The 25,931-nt window shown below is 37.8% G+C and overlaps 1 protein-coding gene across 1 annotated transcript in view; it reads right to left on the bottom strand.

Annotated features, from left to right (window-relative positions):
* DNAJC15 (DnaJ heat shock protein family (Hsp40) member C15) overlaps positions 1 to 25,931 on the bottom strand; it is a 62,581-nt gene that overhangs the window by 17,950 nt on the left and 18,700 nt on the right. Inside the window, exons 2-5 of the mRNA XM_060129099.1 lie at positions 17,930 to 17,981; positions 15,572 to 15,645; positions 6,800 to 6,876; positions 276 to 346 (exon numbers count right to left, since the gene is read on the bottom strand). Of these exons, the coding sequence (XP_059985082.1) occupies positions 276 to 346; positions 6,800 to 6,876; positions 15,572 to 15,645; positions 17,930 to 17,981 (274 nt within the window). The remainder of the gene's footprint in view (positions 1 to 275; positions 347 to 6,799; positions 6,877 to 15,571; positions 15,646 to 17,929; positions 17,982 to 25,931) is intronic.

The raw sequence follows: 25,931 nt of genomic DNA on the forward strand, positions 1-25,931 counted from the left end.
TAAGACCTGACGCAGCCAAAAAAATAAAGAAAATAAGTAAGTAAAATAAATAAATATTTTTTTAAAAGATTAAAAAATGCTAGGAGCCTCAAACAGGGGTTAGATACTCATATATAGAAATTGCTAACAAAGTTTTCCAACACTGATAACTATAAATGCATCACTTCGGTAGGTCACTGAACTCCAATCTAAAGGCTCATTTATTTATAAGAAAAATCACAACACGTGTGACACATAAATTTCCATTTCAGCTATATAACAGGAATTTTACCTACCTTTATCTGGGTGATTCAAAATCATGATTCTCCTGTGAGCTGCTCTAATCTTGGCCTTGCCGGCAGATGGGCTGTAAAAAGAAATTAAAGTGCTTGTAACAAATAGTGTCAAATGCAGATTATAAATTAATGGTTTATATGAGTTTTAAGAAATTAAAAACTAATGAGAATTTCACCATCTTGTGGATAAATATGGAATTACAGCTTGTCACTTCATTCTACCAACCATCAAAATAAATCATATTCAATGCTGCATGTACTTTCCTTCAGTCCTTATTCTCAATTAAAAAAACATACACACAATATAAGGATAGGAGAATCATAGCCTGTAGACTATTACTGTGAGTTTGAAAATGTATGCTTCAAGCTCTTTGAGGGGAAGGCAGTATATATAATGTAACAAACAGGTATTTGAACTCTAGGGCCACCAGACTTCAGGATTTTAATCCCAGCACTGCCATGAAAGATGGGGTAGCCTTGGTCAAATTTTTTACCCTCTCTGAGCTTCGGTTTCTTCATTGTGAAACAGGGATAGGAACAACATAGTCCTCATAGAGCAATTACAAGGATTAAATTAGTTGATGCCAACAAAGTGCTACAGCAGTGCCTGGTGTGTAGCAAATGTTCCATAATAGTTAGCTTTTACTATTATTATCTTTCAACAGAACATCTCAAAACCCTTAATAGCTCATAATTTATTTAGATTTGTGAGAAAACTATGGGAAAAGCTTGGCTGTTAGAGCCTATGCTCTAAACAAAAATTAAAGGAGAAAGTTAAATAAACCTAAAATTATTCCTGCAAAACCTAATTTATCCAGTACTGGAACTCCTTCTCTCTAGTACATTTTCCAGGTAAGGAAAAAAATTAACACTAATAATAACAAGATCCTGGTGTTCCTACTTAATATTTATACTAGCTTATCTAAGCTGCTTTTCTGAGCCTCAAATGGAAATAACAGTAGCTGACTCAAAGCACACAGTGGTTGCTGTGAAACTCAAAATCATCTATACGGATGAACCACACTGTAGGGGCTAAACGCAGGAACTTTTAGAGATATTCAGACACTGGTTTAAATCCATCACTCATAATCTATAAAACTTTGTCTTGGGACTTCCCTGGTGGTCCAGTGGTTAAGACTCCGTACTTCCTCTTCAGGGGACGCGGGTTCGATCCCTGGTTGGGGAACCAAGATCCCACATGCCGTGTAGTGCGGCAAAAACAAACAAAAAAAACACTTCGTCTTGCTTACTTGAACTCTCTGACTTATAATTTTCTCACAAGCAAAATTTTCTCATAAGCATACCTCCTAGGATTATTTTAAGGACAAGTTAGATTATATAAGCAAAAAGGATGAGCATGACCTGGCATAAAGTTAGTGTTCAAAGAATAGTAGTTATTATCATGAACATAAAGAATGCTTATGAAAGTGTATTACACTTCCTACTTTTTAAAAAATGGGATATAAATAATCTAATCTAGCATATCTTGAATGACTCAAAAAGCATTATCATGAGTATCAATTAAGTGCAAAGAAACTCTCAAGGTCTGCAGAGGTTTGCTTGCCCTTCTCCTAAATGGTCATAAAATGCTATCCATTTAAGTTCTTCTGTCTGTTTTGAACACTGCCTTCCTTGCTGTCAGTTGTCAATCCTCAATTCTGCCAGTGTTCTAGTCTCTAGCTATTACTTGCCAGTTACTTGCTACTTCTAATCTCCTGGGGTTAAGTAACAGATCATCAAACATGTTAAAATACACTATCAATTGCTACATAAGCATATAAACATTCTTCTATAAATAAAATAAATAAGTCAAAAAGCAAATCAAAAGAGAAATCAAAAGAAATCTTGAGACAAATGAACAACCTACCAAAACTTATGGGATGCAGCCAAAGCATTTCTAAGAGGAATTATAGTAATAAAAGCCTACATTCAGGGGGAAAAAAAAGAACTCAGATAAACAACCTAACTTTACACCTCAGAGAAGTATAAAAAGAAGAACAAACTAAGCCCAAAACTAGTAGAAGGAAAATAAAGATCACAGTGAAAATAAATGAAATAGAGACTAAAAAGACCAAGAAACCAAAAATCAATGAAACTAAGAGCTAGTTTTTTGAGAATATATACAAAACAGACAAACCACTAGCTAGATCACCAAGAAAACAGAGGACTCAAGTAAAATCAGAAATGAAAAAGGAGAGATTACAACTGATACCACAGAAATACAAAGGATAAGAGACTACTGTGAACTGTAGTTCACAGTCCAATAACAAATTGGACACCCTAGGAGAAATAAATGGATAAATTCCTAGAAACAAAGCATCTACCAAGACTGAATCATAGAAAATATGAACAGACCAGTTACTACTAATGAGACTGAATCAGCAATCAGAAAACTTCCAACAAAGAAAAGTCCAGGACCAGATGTCTTCACTTAATTCTACCAAACATTTAAAGAATAATTAACACCAATCCTTAAACTCTTCCAAAACATGGAAGAGGAGGAAACACTGCCAAACTCATTTTATGAGGCTAGCATTACCCTGACACCAAAACCAGACAAGGGCACTACAAGAAAAGAAAAATACAAGCCAATATCCCTGATGATCACAAATGCAAAAATTCTCAACAAATATTACCAAATCGAATTCAACAATACATTAAAAGAAAGGATCATATACCATGATTAAGTGGGATTTATTCCAAACAAAACGAAGGATAAAAATCACATAGTCATTTCAATAGATGTAGAAGAAGCATTTGACAAAATTCAATATCCATTAATGATAAAAACTCTTGACAAGGTTGGTATAGAGGGAACGAACCTCAACATAATAAAGACCATATATGAAAAGCCCACAGCTAACATTATACTCAATGATGAAAAGATCAGATCAGAAACAAGACAAAGTTGCCCACTCTCACCACCTTTATTCAACATAGCATTGGAAGTCCTAGTCAGAGCAATTAGTCAAGAAAAAGAAATAAAAGGCATCCAAATGAGAAAGGAAGAAGTAAAACTGTCATTATTTGCAGATGACATTTTTACCTATAAAAAACCCTAAAGACTACACCAAAAAACTGTTAGAACTAATCAACAAATTCAGTAAAGTTGCAGGCTCGAAAATCAACGTACAATAATTTATTGTTTCTATATACTAATAACAAACTATCAGAAAATCAAGAAAACAATCCCATTTAAAATTGCATCAAAAACAATAAAATACCGAAGAATAAATTTAACCAAGGAGGTGAAAGACCTGTACACTGAAAACCAGAAGACACTGATGAAAGAAACTGAAGACACAAAAAAATGCAAAGATATTCTGTGCTCATGGATTGGAAGAAGTAATTTTTTAAAATGTCCATACTATCCAAAGCACTATACAGATTCAATGCAACTTATATCAAAATTCCAAAGGCATTTTTCACAGCAATAGAACAAAAATTCCTAAAATTTGTATGGAACCAACCACAAAAGATCCTGAATAACCAAAGGAATCTTGAGAAAGAAGAACAAAGCTGGAGGCATCAAACTTCCTGATTTCAATCTATCAATATATTACAAATGCTCTAGCAATCAAACAGTATGGTATTGGCATAAAAAGACACATAGATTAATGGTACAGAACAGAGCCTAGAAATAAACCCATACCTATACAGTCAATTAATTTACAACAAAGGAATAGAGAATATACAGTAAGGGAAAGGATAGTCTCTTCAATAAATGGTGTTTATTGGGAACAGAAAATCTGAACAGTCATATGCAAAGGAATAAAACTGGACCTTTATCTTGTACCACACACCAAAATTAACTCAAAATGGATTAAAGCCTTAGATGTAACACCTTAAAACTACTAGAAGAAAATATAGGATATAAGCTCCTTGATATTGGTCTTGTAAAGATTAAGCAAGATGAGAGAATCCTAGTTCTTAAACAAAGCATTAAAAATTAAACGTAGCTCTGATATATCTCCAGTATAGACAATTCCACCACAAACTGAAAATGTAACTTTAAATTAAATATCATTTTGCCTAGATCAGGGATTTCAAACTGCTCCCTGGAATGCATTTGACTGGGAGTAGGTGAGTGGGGTGTATAGAACAGAGTAGTGTTCCCTGATCCTGTAGCAAATGGAGCAGTTTGGGTCTCATCTTTTTCTACTACTAGTCTATTGAATAACATTTAAACAGAGTTCCACAGAAGTTTTTAGAAAGTCTGAAAATCACAAATGTGTGCATAATTTCAGAATATATCAGGTATATTAAGTTTTCCTGGGCAGCTCAGTAAAATATTTCAGGCTTACGCAATATGTAAGAATATACAGAGACATCTGGTAACATAGTCAGCTAGTAACATAGGGGTTTCTTTGTTTTTAAATAGAGTATCAACAGAGTCAGCTCCATTTTGTCTTCACCTACTTGTTATGTAGTCTAAATCATTTGGATTCACTTATCACAGAAAATGGAACCACAGCAATGTATTCACACTTTGAGAATCTCCTCAAAATCAATGCCGCCTGACTGAAAGAAAGGGCTAGAGGAAAGCAAATAAGGTCCACCTTTCTATTTAATGTGTTAAGGGCAAATATTTAGCTTCTGCATTCATGACAGAGATGGGAATGGAGCGGCACCAACATTTATGCAGCACCTGTTATCTGGCAGGCACGTGGATAAAAAGGTCACTCATGTCATTATAAATTCCGACAAGGCAGATATTATTAATTCCAAATCAAAAATGAAGACGCTGAAGTGCAGAAAAGCTAACAATAAGTGCCTCAGCGACAGAATCAGGACGAGGATCTGTCTGCTTACCTGATATTTATTGGGTAGTTACCAAGTTCTACGTTTATGCTAAAACTTCATATGTGTTCATCTTCGCAGCAACCCTATGCAGTAGAAACTAACATTTTCTCTATTTTACAAATGATGAGACTGAAGTCACGCACCTAACAGGTGGTAAAAATGGTATTTGTACCTAGATTCACTTGTTATCAGAGTCTGTGCTGTTAGCCACTCAATGTTCCTTGTGAAATTTTGTACAGCTTCCAGCTCAACGGGATAAAACTTTATAACCATGTATCTTAAGTCAACTCCTAATTATCTTTCCTAAAAACAGGAGTACCTTGGATGATATTAAATGATACCCTCAAAAACTTTTGTGTTTGGTTTAATAATGTGCATCATATTCACATTTCAACACTATGAATGGGATGATATGGGGGCCCAAGAAAAATAACAATGCCACTCTGAATAATATTAAAGAAAACTATAGTTAGCAATACAGCTAATTTCCTAGTTTGGTTTCCCTGCTTAAAATCATTTCTTTTCTTTTTTTTCATTTCTTTTTTTTGTATTCTCAGTGAGAGAGCCCATTTCTTCTTATTTTTTAATTTTTTAAAATAAATTTATTTTATTTATTTATGGCTGCACTTGGTCTTCATTGCTGCACACGGGCTTTCTCTAGTTGCAGCGAGCAGAGGCTACTCTTCATGGTGGTGCACGGGCTTCTCGTTGCAGTGGCTTCTCTTGTTGTGGAGCACGGGCTCTACGGGAATGGACTTCAGTAGTTGTGGCACGCAGGCTCAGTAGTTGTGGTGCACGGGCTTAGTTGCTCCGCGGTATGTGGGATCTTCCCGGACGAGGGCTCGAACCCGTGTCCCCTGCATTGGCAGGCGGATTCTTAACCACTGCACCACCAGGGAAGCCCCCATCTCTTCTTATATTTAAATGAAGCACCAAGCTAAATTGAGCTGTTACTCCCCTACCCACCTTTTTGTTTTTTCTTGATTAGTCATAAGAACTTACAAAATGTTTGGCCTTAAATATCTGCTAATCTAAAAGAGATTTAAGAATTCTGTTGATATAGGACTTTATGATCTATTCTCCTTAATTATGTTGACTAAGTCACCATAAGATGTGTTGTAGCTAACATATTGTAACCAACCCCCATAAAAATTTGAGTGAGCTCTAAGGGAACATAAGGTAAACAAATATAGATACTGGTAAATCTATGGTAGGGGATGTATTATTAACTTTAAGTGTTAAATGATATACAGCAATCACATAATATCATTAACTTTCTACAAGCCATTCAAAGTTAGACAATAAATGGATACTAAGGTAAAACAAATCTAATGAAATATGCTAGATGTCAAATTGTGGAACTAAGAAAGAAGTGTGAAACAGATCCCCAAAATATGACACATATCAAATTAGAAAACTGACTCCAGAAAGAATTCATTGTCACAATAAAGGTTATTTTGATAATTGCATTGGAACTTTAGTATTAAAATACAATAGCTCCTTGTTAAGAAATAAAGGCACATCACAAATACGCCTGGTTTTTTTTAGGGGTGGTAGGATAATTTCTTAGATTTGAGGTTTTAAAATGTAAAAATTTGATATTTTCTCCTCTGCCTCCTATTCATAATTTAAAATATAAGGATAACTTTACTGTCACATTTTCTTCTTTTTCAAGACAAACTTAGCCACAGAACAAAATAATACTTATGCAGCACACTTACCTTACACCTAAAATAAGACTTGCTTCTTGCCTACTCATTTTTTGTTCAAATCCTCCTTTATAGTAGGATGAAAAACTCTATAGAGGAAAGAAAGAGCAAGAAATAATTAGTTCCACATATGAGGTGGCATGACCTCAATCCCATCACACAGCTGCAATAAGAGTAATGTATTTTCCAGGGCTTCCCTGGTGGCGCAGTGGTTGAGAATCTGCCTGCCAGTGCAGGGGACACGGGTTCGAGCACTGGTCTGGGAGGATCCCACATGCCGCGGAGCAACTGGGCCCGTGAGCCACAACTACTGAGCCTGCGCGTCTGGAGCCTGTGCTCCGCAACAAGAGAGGCCGTGACAGTGAGAGGCCCGCGCACTGCGACGAAGAGTGGCCCCCGCTCGCCACAACTAGAGAAAACCCTCGCACAGAAACGAAGACCCAACACAGCCAAAAATAAATTAATTAATTAACTCCTACCCCCAACATCTTCTTAAAAAAATTTTTTTTTCAAAAAAAAAAGAGCAATGTATTTTCCAGAAGTCAACTTGGAATTGTGGGAGGTGGGGAGGGAGAGCACTAAACAATAATCCTCTACAAGAAATTATGACCAAGATAAACACTACACTGAAGGAATAAAACAGGTCAGTAGAAGCAAAAGGCCTGAACTTTATCTAAGCTCTACGGTAATTTTCTCATTGGATAACCTTGACCAAGTCACTTACTGTAGAGATGACAGACATCTTTTTAACCTACTAGACTGGCTGACTGAGAAAGAGGAGAAGCTGACAACGTGAGGAGGACATCAGGATATTAGACAGGGAGGCCAAGAGACCGGAAGACTAGACTGAAAGGTCAGTGTGGCTGGAGAGGCCTGAGCAAGGAGAGAAGTAGTAGAGAGATAACAGGCGCCAGATTGTGGAGGGCCTTGGAAGCAATGGAAATGATTTAGGATTTTATTCTCAGTGGTAGGAGAACCAGAGCACTGGGGTAACAGATTTGACTTGGTTTTAAAAGAATTACTCTAACTGCTGTGTAGAGAATAGAAAGACAGGTACAGAGTGCAGGCAGGAGACCAGTTAAGATGACATAACAGTAATCTAGGCAAGAGATGATGCTGGTATGGACCAATGTGGTAGTAGAGGAGGAGGTGAGAGCTGTCAGATTTTGGATGTACTTTGAAAGCAGAAATAACATTTGCTTGGATTGAATATGGGATATGAGAAAAAGCAGGGAACTAAAGATGATGCAGTAAACGCTGCTATACACTGCACAGATCCCCCTTCAGAGCTGAGGCACTTACTCCTCAGACACTGGGGCTGCCGCTGGCAGACAGCACTCAGCTGTCAAACTCCAGCAATTGCCTTGGCTGAAGAATGTCAGGCTCACGCCCCCTTCGCAGGAGGGTCTCTAGCTGATGGCTGGCTGACGTCAGGGTATAAACACTGTGCTTCTCCAGGGCTCAGTCCTTGGACTTCTTAGCTATATTTACCTCCCAGGTGATGTCACTTAGCTTCATGGCCTCTTGCCCCAAATCGGGATAATCACGATGAGTCACCTGAGCGTCAGAGGTCCCGGGGGGTTCGCTGTCTCAGGCCTTTTACTAAGACTGCACTGCAGCCTACATTATCCCTCCATTCTTCTTCCTTCTCTTGCCTCCTGGAGCTGTTGATCCTAAGAGCTTTCTCTAATAAACTAACAGCTTGCTAAACTTTGTCTCACTCTGCAAATGACTGTAAGGTTTCTGGCCTAAACTGCCATTAGTGACTTAGACAAGGCGTGGTTATTTGTTACTTGTTTCTTGTGGGTAACACATATCAGGAGATTGGTTTTGGTTACATTAAGTTTCAAAAACGTCTATGTAAGTGGAGGAAAAGTCTGACCTGGAGATAACATTTAGGAGTCATGAGTACACAGACGGTATTTAAAGGTGTGAGACTAAATGAGGTCACCTAGAGTGGGAGTGTAGATAAGAAGTCCAAAGACTGAGCCCTAGAAACTGCAACATTTAATGGCACAGAGATGGGGAGGAATCAGTAAAGGAAACTGTGATGGCCTAGTGGTGCAGGAGGAGGAAAAGCAGATGCCAAAAGTGAGGAAGTGAAAAATAGTTTCAGGGCTTCCCTGGTGGCGCAGTGGTTGAGAGTCCGCCTGCCGATGCAGGGGACACGGGTTCGTGCCCCGGTCCGGGAAGATCCCACATGCCACGGAGCGGCTGGGCCCGTGAGCCACGGCCGCTGAGCCTGCGCGTCCGGAGCCTGTGCTCCACAATGGGAGAGGCCACAACAGTGAGAGGCCCGCGTAGCAAAAAAAAAAAAAAAAAAAAGTTTCAAATGCTTCCAATAGGTCAAGTAAGACAAGAACTGAGGGCTGACGGCTGGATTTACCCTTTGGTAAATCTAAGTCTAGTGAAGGTACTGGAAGTGAAGGTTTGATTAGAGTGAGTTTAAGAGAGAACAGGAGAGGGCTTCCTTGGTGGCGCAATGGTAAAGAATCCACCTGCTAATGCAGGGGACACGGGTTCGAGCCCTGGTCCGGGAAGATCCCACATGCTGTGGAACAACTAAGCCCGCCCGCCACAACTACTGAAGCCCACGCGCCTAGAGCCTGTGCTCCGCAACAAGATAAGCCACTGCAATGAGAAGCCCGCGCACCACAAAGAAGAGTAGCCCCTGCTCACCACAACTAGAGAAAGCCTGCATGCAGCAACAAAGACCCAATGCAGACAAAAATAAATTAAAAAAACAAAAACAAAAAACACAGAACAGGAGGAAAGGAATGGGAGACAGCAAAGAGAGACAACTCTTCAGGAGCTCTTCGAGAAAACAAGATGCATGAACTCAACTTTTAGAAGGAAAAAAATTCACACATGATTGAATGCGTGCATGTTTCTAAAACGTGAACCCATATTTTTCTAAGGAAAAACAAAGTGTATGCTTGCATAAAACAAAATCTGAAAGTATACACACCAAAATGTTATTTTGGGGTGGTGGAATTATGAATAATTATTTTCTTCATGTTTATTTTTACTTTCTAAATTTTCAACAATAAACACAGTTACAAATACAATTTTTTTTTTAAAAAAAGGGACTAAAAGGAAACCAACTAAATTATTAGAGCTTAAGAAATGAGTCCTAAGGAGCCAGATCTGGTCATTTGTATAAGCTATTCTCTTTGAACAGCTTGTCATAAATTTCCATTGGTAATAATTCCCTGGCAATTAACTCATTCAACAAATACATTAGCACCTACTATGTGCCAGGACCTTTTCAAATGAGACAAGTGAAGTTCTGTCCTTTATCACATAGATGCTAATCTATCAATGTACCAGTACTGTGAGGAATATGATGTACTATTCCAAATTTCAAGTAATTAACAATCTAGTAAGAAAACAAAAAACAACCCCCTCCTCCAAATTGTGAGGGGAGGAAGGGAAGCAAATTGTTTAAGTACACATACTAATGTGGACAAATTATGTATATATACACAAGCACACACACACAGGGGAATATATAAAGGAATAAGAGATATATAGGGGAATATATATAAAGGAATAGAAAACAGAGGAAGAACAGCTGGTTTTAAGGTTTCTCTCAGGTGATCAAAATTTTTACTAGATGCATACCTTACTCCCTAATATTTCTATGAGTATCTACCTTTGTGAGCTCCAAATTTTCAGCATAATAAATTGATGATGTTTCATGAACTGTCATTTCCACTATATTCACAAAGCTCATTAACCCTAAAAGTAGCCATTATATCTAAGCAAATTTTTTACTTTGTTTTTTCCAGGTAGAAAAGGAGACTAAGAAAAGGTTACTTAAAGTCTAGCAACTGGATGAGGCTCATACCCTAAAACACTGCCCTGTTTACAAATAAGCTTACAAGTAAATATACAATCATCATAATCCTTCTAAAGGAGCTATATCATTTTTGAGGATAGACATTTAATATTTGGGGGCTATATACAGAAAGGCAGACAGAGAAAACAACGAAAAACAACTGCTCATGCTACTTCAGAAAAAATCATGCCTTCTAAACTCATATGGAATTTAGGTTTTACATTACATAATTTTAAAAAGAAATTGTAAGCCCTTTGAAGCTTACAAGTAATACACCAATACTGCATTATATTAGGATATACAGACAAAGGCAATGCAGAACTATTTTCTGACAACACTGGTGGGTCAAGGAAATGTTTAAATTCAAAAAGATGTGATTACAATAAGGAACACCAAACAGATGGAGTAGATGGTTATATTTTTCTAATAGAATTTCCAAGAACAGAAATAGTGGGATTTATTCTGCTGTCTATTGGAAACACACCCTGAACCTTACAAATTATTATTTTGTATTATTTTATTTATAAAGTATATATATAAACAAAAATCAAAATAATTTTCCTTCTAAAATTAACATTGAATGCTGTAGTGCTATATATTATTAAAGAAGATGTGAAACGAACCAAGTTAAAGTCTTCATTAGCTAATTTACTCAATCACTTGAAACATAAAAGCCCTCCAGACAACCAGGAAAATATATCATTCCATAGTCTTAAGAGAAGAAACACATTTACCATAAACTATAAACTTTAATTATGTACAATAATCTATTTGATTTATAGAGCCACAGGATGATTTTAATTAGTGTTATTTCCATGAATTTCACTTAACCATAAAACAATGTAAGTCCAATTTTAAAAACTTGTATTCAAGTAAAAAGAAAAATTAACAAATAGAAAAATAAAAGCCTCAAAAGAAGATAAATGACTTGGGTTTTTTCCCCAAGAAAAAAATTAGGGGTAATTAGACAATAGCTGGGTCAATAATATACATTAATACTTAAAAAAAATCAAGTAAAAGGTACTGGTTCAAAACAGCAGACTTAATAATAAAAGTCTTTTGCTTTCCAAAGTGCCTGTGAAATGAGAAAAGATATTTTAAACAAGAAAAATCCATAAGAGGCCTAGAAAACAAGAAATGGATCAAGTAGCAAACCAGAAAGTTTAAAGAAATCCTGGAAGATTGAAAACAGGTAAGACTGCACATGTAGAAAAAATCACAGCAGCCCCAATTCAGCAGCCCCTCTGACTAAATTCAGAGTCAACAAATACAAAAAATAACATCAGGGTAATTAATTAAACCAGAACAGCAGAGAGAGATGATTCCTAACTCCATTAGCATTGGGCATAAGGGCCTGCCACCTACCACTTTAGCCTCAGGCCAAGAAAGAGAATCATATGTCTGGGATGCACCCAGCTGTGGGTGGTAGGTCCCAAGAGAAGCAAAGGCGAGTACCAACAGATCACACTGAACCCAGAGGGCTGAAGAGGGGGACAGTTATGCCAAGCAGTAAAATACACATAGTACTCAACCACTCCTGGGTTCTGGAGGTTCCAAGACTGCCTCTGGGCTCCTTGATTTGGAAGAGACATGACTGTTGATATAAGCCACCTATGTGCTCACAGCACACTGCCAATCTTCTCATTCAATTAAATTGTTGAAATAAATCTACCAAACTGCTGAGAAAGGCCACTTATATGAGTTCCGGGAGCAGAGACACATTGGAAGGAAAAAATAAAGAAAAAATATATGAGGATCTAACAGAACAAAAAACAGACAATTTTCACATAAGCCAAGGCTAAAAATTCCTGTGAAATTTCAGAACATCAATAATAAAGAGAAAATCCCCCAAATTTCCAGCACTAAACAACAAACACACAAACAAAAATCACCCCAACCTAAAAACCAAAAGCACAAACAAAAGAAAATCAAAATCAAAACAAGCAGTGTACAAAGCAAAAAGAACACCAGAAAATCTGGCTAAGTCTGAGAGTACCAAAAAATGTGGCTGAGAGTATGCAGGAAAGTATAAAGGTGGGCACGGAGACTCTGTCTGAGCAGAGACTTCTGTAGTATCCCTCTAATACTGGCTCCACCAGATTCCAAGGAGCCAGCGGCTACATGACAACAGTGAGAGGGAAAGAAACAAACTCTCCATGCATTCCATATGAACAAAATTATTCTAGGCAATATTCCAGAAGAATGGGGAAAAAAGCATGAGAAAAAGAAAGATGAGATTTAAGAAAAAGATGATGTTAAAGCATCAAAGAAGCGAATAAAGTTTAAGAAAAAATGAAAAGAGAACCCATGGGAACTTGAGCCTTGAACATTCTCTTCTGAATGACAGGGATTTACTGACACACAACTACAGTCCCTATTTGTTAGTAACTCTATTTGATTCAATAATGAACACAGTTACAAAATCAAAACACTGTAAATGCTGTGCTTATGAATTTGGCTTTTTGGAATCAGTGCCAAGAGGAAGTATGTATATATTTCATTCCTCAATTTCCCTGGAACAATTAATATTTAAAGAAGTATTTTAAAAACTCCTATCTTCACTGAGGTATAATTATGATGATGATAAAGATATTCCAAGATGTTTCACTGCAAACTGCAAGAGTAGTACTTTGTGGAAAAGGGGCCAGATTTATCAAAAGGCACTTGTCTTAACTTGAAGCCCACAAAAGGGAGGGAAAGGGGGCACGTATCACTTTTCTCTCCTTAAGAAATGCAGGGGCCGGGACTTCCCTGGTAGCGCAGTGGTTAAGAATCTGCCTGCCAATGCAGGGGACACAGGTTCGAGCCCTGGTCCAGGAAGATCCCACATGCCGCGGAGCAACTAAGCCCATGAGCCACAACTACTGAGCCTGCACTCTAGAGCCCACGAGCCACAACTACTGAGCCCACATGCCACAACAACTGAAGCCCGCGTCCTAGAGCCCGTGCTCCACAACAAGAGAAGCCACCGCAATGAGAAGTCCACACACTGCAATGAAGAGTAGCCCCCGCTCACCACAACTAGAGAAAGCCTTCGCACAGCAACGAAGACCCAATGCAGCCAATAAATAAATAAATAAATAAATAAAGACACATTTGAAAAGAAAAAAGAAATGCAGGGGCTGCATTCAGGATACCCATAATAATCTCTTAAACTATTCTACGTTATCTGTGAGCCTGCACAGAGCAGTGAAATGTTTCTCATTTTCTTTCTCTTTTCCTTTCAGTGTTAAATAATGTAGTTCTACAAAACACAAGTCTATTTATGGTATAAATATATCTACTGAAGATCAGCATAAACAGAGAGAAATGATTTCTGAAAGTCTCTCAATTTGCTTTACATAAACATACGGAAAGACATTTAAATAACTATGTCAAGCCACCATCACCTAAGTCCCTGGACTATCTCAGTACCCTCTTAACAGGTTTCACAGCTTCTCCTCTGACTCATTCTAGTCTATACTCTTTGCAGCAGGCAGAGTGATCACCTAAATTGGTAATCATGTTGCCCACATGCTCAAAACCTTCCAAAGGCTTTCCATCACACTTAAACCAAAATCTGCTATCTTTGTCACAGTCTATTTGGCCCTAAGTGATCTGGGCCCAAACTACCACTGTTCCTTCCACATACTCCACTGGAGTTACTCTTGCTGCTAAATTCATTTCCACCTCGGGACCTTTGCAGTGTTCCCACTAGAAAGCTCTTTCTTCAGATGTTCACATGGCCTGCTCCCTCATCTTCTCAGAGAGGCCTTTCCAGACCTATCTAATATAGATTCCTCTCTGCTGTTAAAGAATCAATCTCTTACTCTGATTTAGTTCTCTAAAGAAAACTAAACTCCTACCTTCAACACCTCTACATATTATGTATCTTATTTATTTGTTAATTGTTTCCACTAAAAAGTAAACTCCTAGAAGGCAGTGTCTTTGTCTAGTTCATGACTACCTCCCACTCCCCACAATAATGTCCAGTATGTAGTAGGTGCTTAATGAACATTTACTGAATGAATGCTAAATACCTATTAATACTTTAGCCAAATAAAATATAAACAGGAAAACAGAAAATAAACACATGCTCCCTCTAATCACAGACATGCATTTATAAGTCTGCAAAATCACTTGCAGTTCTTTTGACCCCGAGTTTAATTATCTGTCATAATATAGTATGTCATCCTTTGAAAGTGTGGTTATTGTTCATGACTAACTAAGCCTCACAAGCCTATAATGCCTTTGCTAAAACAAGCCATTCATTCTCAAATTGCTGTAAGTCAAGCTGATCTATCCCAGATCTGCTGTTTCCCAGAAATCAATGTTTATGTTGTACTGCTTCAGTGAGTTTTCTTTGCATGGTCTCTAGTGGTCACAAAGCACAGTTCACCCAGTTCACCACACTATAGCTTTTTAGATACCTACTATCATTCATCTTTTACTTATATTCAGCTCAGCAGAGTAGCTGTAATGCTGGTAGATGAATGTATAAGCCCTATAGGTTTCAAGGTTGGAATCATATAATTTTATGTTTGAGATAGCCAGGTGTGGTGGTACGAGGGAACTAGTTTCAAATTTGAAGATGAAATCAACTTTTGGGTAATCTCCATCAGGACAGGCACCATGTCTGTCTTGTTCACCAGCTATGCCTAGCCCCTGGCACAGGACAATCACTAAATGAATACTAATTAAACAAGGAAAATAAATTACCTCAAAGTTGATGTAATACTACTAAAAGGAATACGATAATTAAAAGTCAAAGTCAGGAATAAGCTTAGATATAAAATAACATGACCAAGAAACTTAAAAGAAACTAAATCAATAAAGTAAAGTTGCCAATGATACAAACATTTGTATGAAAATCCAAAACATTTTTCTGAATTACTATCAATAATGGCATATAAACAAAAATCAAAGCAAGGTTAGATTTCTAACTAAAGCCATTTTTAACTTACAGGGGTTGAAATCTTCTTTGCAGTTTCTGTGATTACTTGTCCTAGAGGTTTCCAGATTTGAGATGTGTAGCGACCTAAATAGTAACAGGAATAAAAGCAAATATATTTTCTATAATGAAAGCCAACACCCACAAAGTGCTCACCATGTATTTATTGTTTACTTTGTATGTTATTTTAATACCTATCTCAAAATCTACCTGAAAGACAGTCACATTTTTTCAAATTTCTAATTTATTAAATGGAGGACAGATTTCATTTTAATATAATTTTCATAGCTACTAAATTAAACTTTAGTTCATAATTATAAAATTAGAAAATTTCAATGGTTATGTATAAAATCCTACTTTTATACAATGTTACAGGTCATAAAAACAATAACACCCTAGTACTCAATTTCTCACTGAGGATGACTACTCTCATAAAAGCTTCTTTTATTTTAGTGCTTTCCTTTCTTAGGCATCCTAATAATCAAAATTCCTCTGAGTCTGGACAACTAAGTATCAATAGCAAAACAGGCCCTAAATTGTTTTGAGGGCATAGAACAAGAATAAAATATTATCTGGCTAATTTACCTTTTGTACCCTAATCAGAATGTGTGTCTACTAATACTAGGGTCTCTTTTCCCAAAGCTCTGCTAGAAAACCAGTTATGACCCTCTGAACTTAAATTCAATTTCTAACCATAACATTATTTGCAAATCAAGATTTCTGCTGGGAAAGTTCAACTACATAGATGTTTTATAAGAAGTAACCTGTCTAAACATACTGTCATTCCTGTGCAAACAACATGTTACAGGGAAAAACAAAGGATGCTAGACATAGGAAGATGTGAAGTAGCCAATCTAAGTAGGAGATAAAAAGCTCTTGAGATCAAGTAGAACATTAAATAAAGTAAAATTAAATGAAGCGGAAACCCTAACTCATCTAAATCTCTTATATAAATATCAACTTCCATTTGATTCTACAACAGTATAAAATGTGGCTTTTAAAGTGCCTTAAAATTCCTTCAAAACCACAATCATGCAATCTCAATGTAAAAAAGCAATTAAAGGCTTCAAGAAGTGACATCCGGACATTTACTTTAACTATAGAGGAGAATATCTAGTTCCAATAGTCTACGGGTACTTTCTCCTAGATTCTACTCTTCAGTCGTATTTGACCCTGAAAGAGAACTGCCTGCTATTAATATTCGTTAGTAAACTGAATTTGGCAACAGAGTAGTATGGATAGAACACATACACCAATTCTTCTCATTGTAGAAACAAGACCTTGGCAAAAGTATATCTTTCTCTAATTTCAAATAAAAATCTTACACTTGAATTTGAAATAACTATGCCTATTCTGCTACAGTAATTAATACAAAAATTGTTTTATGTTTATGGGCAAGTTTGTCAGAATTCCTTTTCAGACACGATACTCTTCTCATGAAACCTCAGTAAGTAGTTAACTATAGTTATATGAGACACAAGACTTTGACAGTACAAGAACCAAGAGAATCTGAACCACTGATCTTCCCGATTTTAAAGTTCTTACTGGTAAGGTGCTTTAAACAGAGTTGTGTGGAATTAAATATTATACAAAACAAAATCTTTTATGTCTCTTTTTCTATTGGATCTCACTGCATATAACCACAATGGAATGTAGCTCCACCTAAAAAGAAGATCCAATTAACAAGATCAAATCCATGGAACTTAAGAGACACAAATGCTAAATGAAAAATGTAAACCTTTATCAACAAGGAAATGCTCTCAGATTAACATTTAATTAGAGAATAGCTATGCAATTTAAATTTATAACTATAAATTAATGGTTACAAGAGACAGCAATTTTACTTTAAATCTTTATTCTTTCTAAAAAGATTTTGGCAGTAAAAGAAGTTCTCCTGGGTTTGTCAAAGAAATTACACCAACATGTTAAAATGAATGATAAATATACTATAAAGAATGGCTACGCTCATCAGAAAGAACTGACAGCTCAGAAAATGTGTATTCTTATCGGCAAGAAAAAAATATAGGAGAATAAAAGAGCCCCATTATCACTTACACTGCTTCATATTAAAGAGATTTTATTTTTTAATAGTACACTATAGCTCAAACTAAAAAAATGTCAGGAAGATCAATTATTATTGGGGCTAGTTTTCCTAGCTTTTGTATCGTTAATTTCCTTCACTACAAAGTTTATCTAGATTTTGCTGTGCTGACAAATCTTCAGTGACTATAAATGTTGCAAAGAATGGGAACGTATGTCTTAAAATCAAAAGCCTCAGAATACTAAGGGTCTTCTCATGAATCACTATAGAAGCTACTTGGAAATATTTCTCCTGCAACATTTATTGATATATATCCTTTATTTATCTTACCTGCAAATCCAAGAGCTGCAATACCCAGTCCCACAGCTATCAAACTTCTTGCCTATGGAGGAAAAAATAATTATCACTTATAGTGTTACATACTGGGTTTTTAAAGTAAATCATTTTAAATAATGAGAATTATGATTAATAACACATTTTCCTCAAGCTCTGTGGTGCAGAATTTTTAAAAATCTTCAGGATTACAGCTAATTTTCAGTGAATTAAAATAATTCTAGATTTCATTTAATTTCCATGTATTTGAATTTGTTCTAACCAAGAGCTTTTATGTTACCTATTGCTAAAATGTTTTCTATAGACTATTCTTTCTTTCTTTTTTTTTTTTTTTGTGGTACGCGGGCCTCTCACTGCTGTGGCCTCTCCCATGGCAGAGCACAGGCTCCGGACACGCAGGCTCAGCGGCCATGGCTCACAGGCCTAGCCGCTCCGCAGCATGTGGGATCTTCCCGGACGGGGGCACGAACCCACGTCCTCTGCATCGGTAGGTGGACTCTCAACCACTGGGCCACCAGGGAAGCCCCTAGACTATTCTTAATAGTGGGTTTAATGTATTTATCTTCTATAAAGCTAAAAGGTAAATATTTCCTCCTCATTTACATATGCAATGCTCAATGGACTCTGCTATATTTAAAAAACTTGATAAAATGTATCCATGTTTAGAGAAGAAGTCAAACTGTGAAAAATTAGTAAAAGTGATGAATAACTTAAGAGCTAGCTTATTTCTACCTTTCTAGACCAATGTAAAAATTTTACAGTAAGAGCCAAGAATTCAGAATTTAAAGTTATGAGCTCATCCTGATAAATTTTAAATTAGTTATATACTCCATATCAGTCTATGCTTTTCTCCTTAACCACCTTGGGAAAATATTCGTCACAACAGAAAAAGGTTTTATGTAGCAAGGATCAACGGTTGCCCCCCAAGATCCCTTTTCCCCTTCTTCTACAGGATCAAAATTCCTATTTTTAGCCAGACACATATTTCCAAGCCCCCCCTTAGACTTAGGTACAGCTATGTTTACTAGTGTTGGCTTATAGGATATAAGCAGAGTGGTGTGTGCAGCCTCAGAGAAGTCCTTCATGGGATGGTGGAATGTCCTTCTCCCTTTCCATTCCTCCTTCCTGCTGGCTGCAATGTAGACATTATACCAGGAGCTGTCATGTCGGATAAGGAAGGAAGAACAATGGGATGAAAGGAGCCCGCGTCCTGGATGATCATGTAGCTGCCACAGCACCCCTGGACTGCTTCTATTTACATGAGATAAAAATAAAATTGTCTTTCTAAGATAATACGACTATTTTCAGTTTTCAGGTACTTGCAGCCAAATCAAATTCTGATGGGATCAGAATTAAGGAGAGACACTATAGAAACGGTTTCTGTCTGATTAGTGGTGAAAGAGGCAAACCCATAAGATCCAAAAACTAAAAAAAAGCTACAATAATCTCACTAGGGAATAGAATGGAGTCATTTCACAACAGTATAGCAGAAATCATAAGATGGAGATTGAGACTAGATGGATAGTAAAACCAAAAGGCCCTATAGCCATCAGTTTTCAAGTTCTGTAAGGGAATGCAAATCTTAGGAAATCAAAGCCCCAAGTCTTCAAGAGGAGACTCTATAAGGATAAACATCAAGACACAAAGGCCAACTGTATGAAGGTGCTCTAACTTTAACACCCAGTAACTCTCTCTTAGAAGTCTAGAGCTCTTCATAGACAAGATGAGGAAAGTTCATCTAGGTTTCCTCTCCTCAGTTCCAGTTCCTTTTTTTTTAAAGAGTTAGACTTTAAAAAAAAAAAAAATTATTTATTTATTTTGCTTCACTAAGTCTTCGTTGCTGCACGCGGGCTTTCTCTAGTTGTGGTGAGTGGGATCTACTCTTCGCTGCAGCGTGCGGGCTTCTCACTGCGGTGGCTTCTCTTGTTGCAGAGCACGGGCTCTAGGCATGTGGGCTTCAGTAGTTGTGGCATGTGGGCTCAGCAGTTGTGGCTCACAGGTTCTAGACTGCATGCTCAGTAGTTGTGGTGCACAGGCTTAGTTGCTCTGCAGCAGGTGGGATCTTCCTGGACCAGGGCTGGAACCCGTGTCTCCTGCGTTGGCAGGTGGATTCTTAACCACTGCGCCACCAGGGAAGTCCTCAGCTCCAGTTCTAAGATTCACCTTTTCACAAGGCAGAGCACTAGGGCAATCTCAGTAAAGGAATATTCTTTCCCTGGCAGAGAAGGACAAGCCTAGAGCTAGCTAGCAAGAGGCCAAACAGTCTTTGAGGTTCCCTTCAAGTTGTCTAGATGTAATTACTCCTGAACTGAAGGGAAATGAGTATTGATTTCAAGAAGATGTTCTGTTGAGGTATATTTTTGCCATTTTCTAGAGCTTCCCAGGGGCTACATATTTTGAGTTTTCCAGTCTTATTTTCCATTGGTTCACTTTAAGGATCCTCAGTCCAACCAAAGTACTCAACAGGGGCTTCCCTGGTGGCGCAGGGGTTAAGAATCCACCTGCCAATGCAGGGGACACGGGTTCAAGTCCTGGTCTGGGAAGATCCCACATGCCATGGAGCAACAAAGCCCGTGCGCCACAACTACTGAGCCTGTGAGCCACAACTACTGAGCCAGGGCACCACAACTACTGAAGCCCATGCGCCTAGAGCCCATGCTCTGCATCAAGAGAAGCCACTGCAATGAGAAGCCTGCGCACCACAACGAAGAGTAGCCCCCGCTCACCGCAACTAGACAAAGCCTGTACGCAGCAACGAAGACCCAACTCAGCCATAAATAAATAAATAAATTTATTTATTTTTTAAAAAGTACTCAACTGTTTTCATGTGTGAATTTATTTTCCTTCCTCATAAAACTTGTTTATTCTTTCATCTGACTAGAAATATTTATCTTTGCTATCAAGATCTGACGTATTCTTAATATTTCAGCTTGAACCAGCCACAGAATGGGAGAAGTCATTTGCAACACATAATGATGAGCACATGCCCAAAAGTAAAGAGAATTCCTCCACATTAAAAAGACAGATGGGGCTTCCCTGGTGGCGCAGTGGTTGAGAGTCTGCCTACCGATGCAGGGGACATGGGTTCGTGCCCCAGTTCGGGAAGATCCCACATGCCGCGGAGCGGCTGGGCCCGTGAGCCATGGCTGCTGAGCCTGCGCGTCCGGAGCCTGTGCTCCGCAACAGGAGCGGCCACAACAGTGAGAGGCCTGCGTACCGCAAAAGAAAAAAAAAAAAAAGAAAAAGACAGATAATCCAGTAGAAAATGAACAAGAGTCCAGGGGGACTTCCCTGGTGGGTCCAGTGGTAAAGAATCCACCTTCCAATACAGAAGACACGAGTTTGATCCCTGGTAGGGGAACTAAGATCCCACGTGCCGGGGCAACTAAGCCCATGTGCCACAACAAAGAGCCCACATGCTGCAGTGAAAGATCCCACATGCCGCATTGAAGATCCTGTGTGTCACAACTAAGACCCAACACAGCCAAAAATAAATAAATAAATAAAATATTTTTTAAAAAAAAGAGTAGGTCAGGGACTTCATAGAAAAAAATCTAAATGGCTAATAAACGTATGAATACTAACAATAACCACAAAACCAAAATGTTGTAGAAATATTAATACAAGAACATAAAGATCTCTGGCCTTTGTGAAGTTTGTTCTATCCACTGATGCATCAAGCACCAAGCAATAATATCTACACTTCTAGGGTTATTCTGAGGATAATGTTAATAATGTATGTAAAGGACTTAGCACAGTGGCTTGGCACATAGTAAACAGGCAGTAAACGTGAACCACTTTAATGTTATCAATAAGAATAACTAGCTATTAGGAATGTAAGTGGTGTAACAGAAATACGAACAATGTTTCACAAACTCTTAAATTTGCCCAAGTAAAAGAAGATTCACAGAAGTGGTTTTTGAGGTAGGCCGTGGAAAATGAATCGGTCTTCTCTAGGTTAGATAATCCAAATTTTCACATTTTGAAAAATGCATATTTGAAAAACAAAAAGTCTTGAAAAGTTGAGTTATTTTAATTTCACAATTTTATAGGTTGATTATTGCATCATTTTTATTATTTCTACTATTCAAATATATATATGAGACAAATAGTTGCCTCATTATTCTAAAGAGATTTTTATGTCAAGGTATTTATATCAGAAACATTAAATCATCAGACATTTGATCATTTATCACTTTAATCTAACAATATGTAAGGCTCAATTGCGTTTAACAATTAAAACTTCAATTTAATTTAACAAATCAAGTATTGAGTACTCTGATGTTTATCCTCCATTTGTCTCTCCAGATTCATTTTCCACCCTTCTCTGCCTTGCTCTTTACCTCTGTCTTCCCTTATCTCAAAAGACTACGTTATCCAGTCCTTGCTTGCCCCCTCTCGCTTCTGGTTGGGTTTTGCCAATGAGAGGAAGTGTTGAACAGAACACCATGCACTGGTTACCAATCCCAGAAAAGGACTCTATACATTTCTGCCCATTATATCTTGGTATCAAGGTTGTGAAAGAAAACACAACAGTCAAGCACTAAGTAGAACAATGATTTACTCATATAGAGAAGAGACAGAGTAAGATCAGCTCCAGTCATGTGCACTAGTCTCCTACCGCTAGTGGCTGCCAGCCAGCTGACAAAGGGAAATTGGCCCACAAGCACCCTCCCCCTCTTTATCCCACACTATCCCTGGAGTCTGAAATACTGAGAGCTGGGGGCAAGCCTGAAACAGGGGACGATAATCCCACAAAGTACAGGTTGTGTGAGCTCCAAGTGTTCCAAGTCCAAGACCCATTCTTACGAGGCCAAGAGGGGTTGAAAGGCTATGCACATGAGACTTTTTCCCAACAGGAAGGATCAGCAGAAAAGCAAAGAGTGGAAGGAGGTAGAAACAACAGTACAACGTATTCCCTGCTATATTTCCTCTTTGGCCATGGCTCTTGTTGAGTGGCTCCTCTTCCATACCTGTAACTCTCACTGGGTTCTGGAGCATAGTTCCCAACCCCTTGCCTCTTTGCCTGAGTGGATAACTGTTTCCAACTGGTGCTAGTCCCTGGGTGATTCATCATCCCTTTTTGATTAAGCTATGCCCACAACTCTGCAAATAGTCCCTTCATTAAACTATGTTCCAAAAAACCATCCATTACTACCAGGACCCTCAATGATACAAGCATGACTGTACACCAGTCACTATACACAACAAGGCAAAGGCCTATATCAAATGGGTCCTCTACAGGATGCTAAACATGGTGAGCCTCCAACGTTTATGCTAATCTCCCAAAGATCTTTATTTTTAACCTATCGCATTTATTTCACTGATGTATGCTTAGATGTGTTCTGTCTCCTTAAGCTTTCCTAGATAGCAAGAGCTTTTAAAAAATCTGATGAACTCTATGGAGCAACACCTTAGAAAAGCGCAAATATATATATACACCCTAGAAAAGCACAAATATTTTTGTATATAATTTGAGGGAATCCATGGGTTTCCCTGAAGCCCTTCAGCTCACAAACCCCAACATGAGAACCTCTAAGAAATAAATAAATGTGGGGCTTCCCTCATGGCGCAGTGGCTGAGAGTCCACCTGCCAATTCAGGGGACACCGGTTGGATCCCTGGTCTGGGAAGATCCCACGTGCTGTGGAGCAGCTAAGCCTGAGTGCCACAACTACCAAGCCTGCACTCTAGAGCCCATGAGCCACAACTACTGAAGCCCACGTGCCTAGAGCCCATGCTCCGCAACAAGAGAAGCCACTGCAATGAGAAGCCTGCGCACTGAAACGAAGAGTAGCCCCTGCTTGCCACAACTAGAAAAAGCCCACAGGCAGCAACGAAGACCCAACACAGCCAAAAATAAATTAATTAAATAAATTTTTAAAATAAATGTGGACTTCCCTGGTGGCACAGTGGTTAAGAATCTGCCTGCCAATGCAGGGGACACAAGTTGGATCCCTGGTCCAGGAAGATTCCACGTGCCGCAGACCAACAAAACCTGTGCGCCACACTACTGAGCCTGCGCTCTAGAGCCTGTGCGCTGCAAGTACTGAAACCCATGCGCCACAACTACTGAAGCCCGTGCACTCTAGGGCCCGTGCTCCACAACAAGAGAAGCCACTGCAATGAGACGCCCACACACCGCAATGAAGAGTGGCCCCCGCTCGCCACAACTAGAGGAAGCCCACGCGCAGCAATGAAGACCCAACGCAGCCAAAAAATATAAAAAAAAAATTAAAAATAAACAAATGCCCACTGAAATAAGAAGGGTGTTTCATTTACTTTGAGTTCCCAGAGCATATCAGAAGATCTGCCATTTATATTTCATTTCTCATTCATTCAACAATAGTACAATAAGAAAAATAATGCTAATGCCAGAATTAATCTCTATTTCTGAAGACTAACTTTATAGAAAGATAAACACTAAAGGCCTTGCAACCTTTAAAAACAACAAAAACAAACCCAAATTAGGTAGATCATTGAAGCAAATAAGAATGTTCAATAAATGACCCCAAACTGTGCAATCAAGTCTTACTCATCCACACTGAAAATGGACAAAGTATTAGCACAGCTAATCAACAACTCATTTCTTATTGGAATTAAATTACTTATTGGAAGGGGACTGTATCTGATTTACCTCTTTAATAGTATTTTCAATTAATTTGATATTAAAATAGTTTATACCTTTTGAGCATAAACAACTGATAACAAAAATCTACTATTTGGAAGTAGAACTCAACTTGAAATTTTAAAACTATTATGCGTCCTGCACTACCAGATTCCTGTACTCTGTAATAAGAATAAAGGTCCTCTGCATGAAGTTTTCCATGGAAATACTGTCAGAGAGATAAGCAAATAAGTTAAAACTTCAACCTCAAATGGTCCAGAATAAGAATATTATTTGTTTCCTAGAGAAAAATATTTATCTACTACCTGTTTTTCAGTCACTAGAAAGTCATTTGTATTTTTTTTTCAGACACAAATTTAGAGAGCTCTAAAACAACAAATTCCACCAACTCTCCACATACATGAATGACCCAAACAGAAAAAAGAGATCATCTAGTTGCAAATACAGAAGACAGGAAGCACAGGAAAATCCATCTGAAATCTGAGCAAGTAGTTCACGCAGAACTCTCAGCCATACCTTTATCTGACCTTAAATTTTTTTAAAGTAAAATAACATCTAAAGCATACGGGGGCTTTAAAAAACAAAAGCCCATGGTTCATTTGGCATAACTGTGTAAATATCAGAGAATTCCATCAACATCTTCTCTATTTGACTACTGTTGAAAAAAAATTCACATATGCTTTATCACTATGCTATTTCACATTTACTTAAACTTCAGTGTTGTACCTTCAGGCTAACAGGATCTATTTTATTTCTTTTATATACGTAACACCATATTTGATCTATGTCAAGCACAATGATGTGCTTCAATTTTTATTCTGAATGTTTTTATAAACAATGATGCTTTAAAACTAAATTGCCAGTAACAGAACAAAAACGACACTGAAAAGACAATTTAAAAGCAAAATGGAGAGTGAGGCAGTGTTAGTACCATAAGCACTGTCATTGTTTACCAATTAGGCAATAACCAGGTTAAATGTCTATGACTGCTCATGCAACTAGACTGATATCACGTTACATCTGTGTTTTTACAGAAACTAGGGAAAATGTTGCTACTTTTTTGACTTAGGGAAATTAGAATATGGGCTGAAAATAAGACAGGCAGTGTGATTTTAAAAGAAAGATATGTATACACCTGTACTCTGGCCTAAGCTAAAATGGCCATATATGTAGGAGACAGCAGATGGTAAATGTGGATGCCATACAAGGTATTTTTGTTGTTGTTGTTGTTGTTTTAAACATCCACAAGGCTGCCTTCAGGAAGTTTTAGTTTTGAAACTTTTTCTTTGAAGGTTCAGATGGTTAGAAAAGCAGCTAACACTTTCTAGGCCTGCAGAAGATCTAAATAAATTCTTAGATACATTTTTTTCTA

Source organism: Lagenorhynchus albirostris, chromosome 18, assembly GCF_949774975.1.
Source record: "Lagenorhynchus albirostris chromosome 18, mLagAlb1.1, whole genome shotgun sequence".
In the NCBI taxonomy this organism is placed as follows: domain Eukaryota; kingdom Metazoa; phylum Chordata; class Mammalia; order Artiodactyla; family Delphinidae; genus Lagenorhynchus; species Lagenorhynchus albirostris.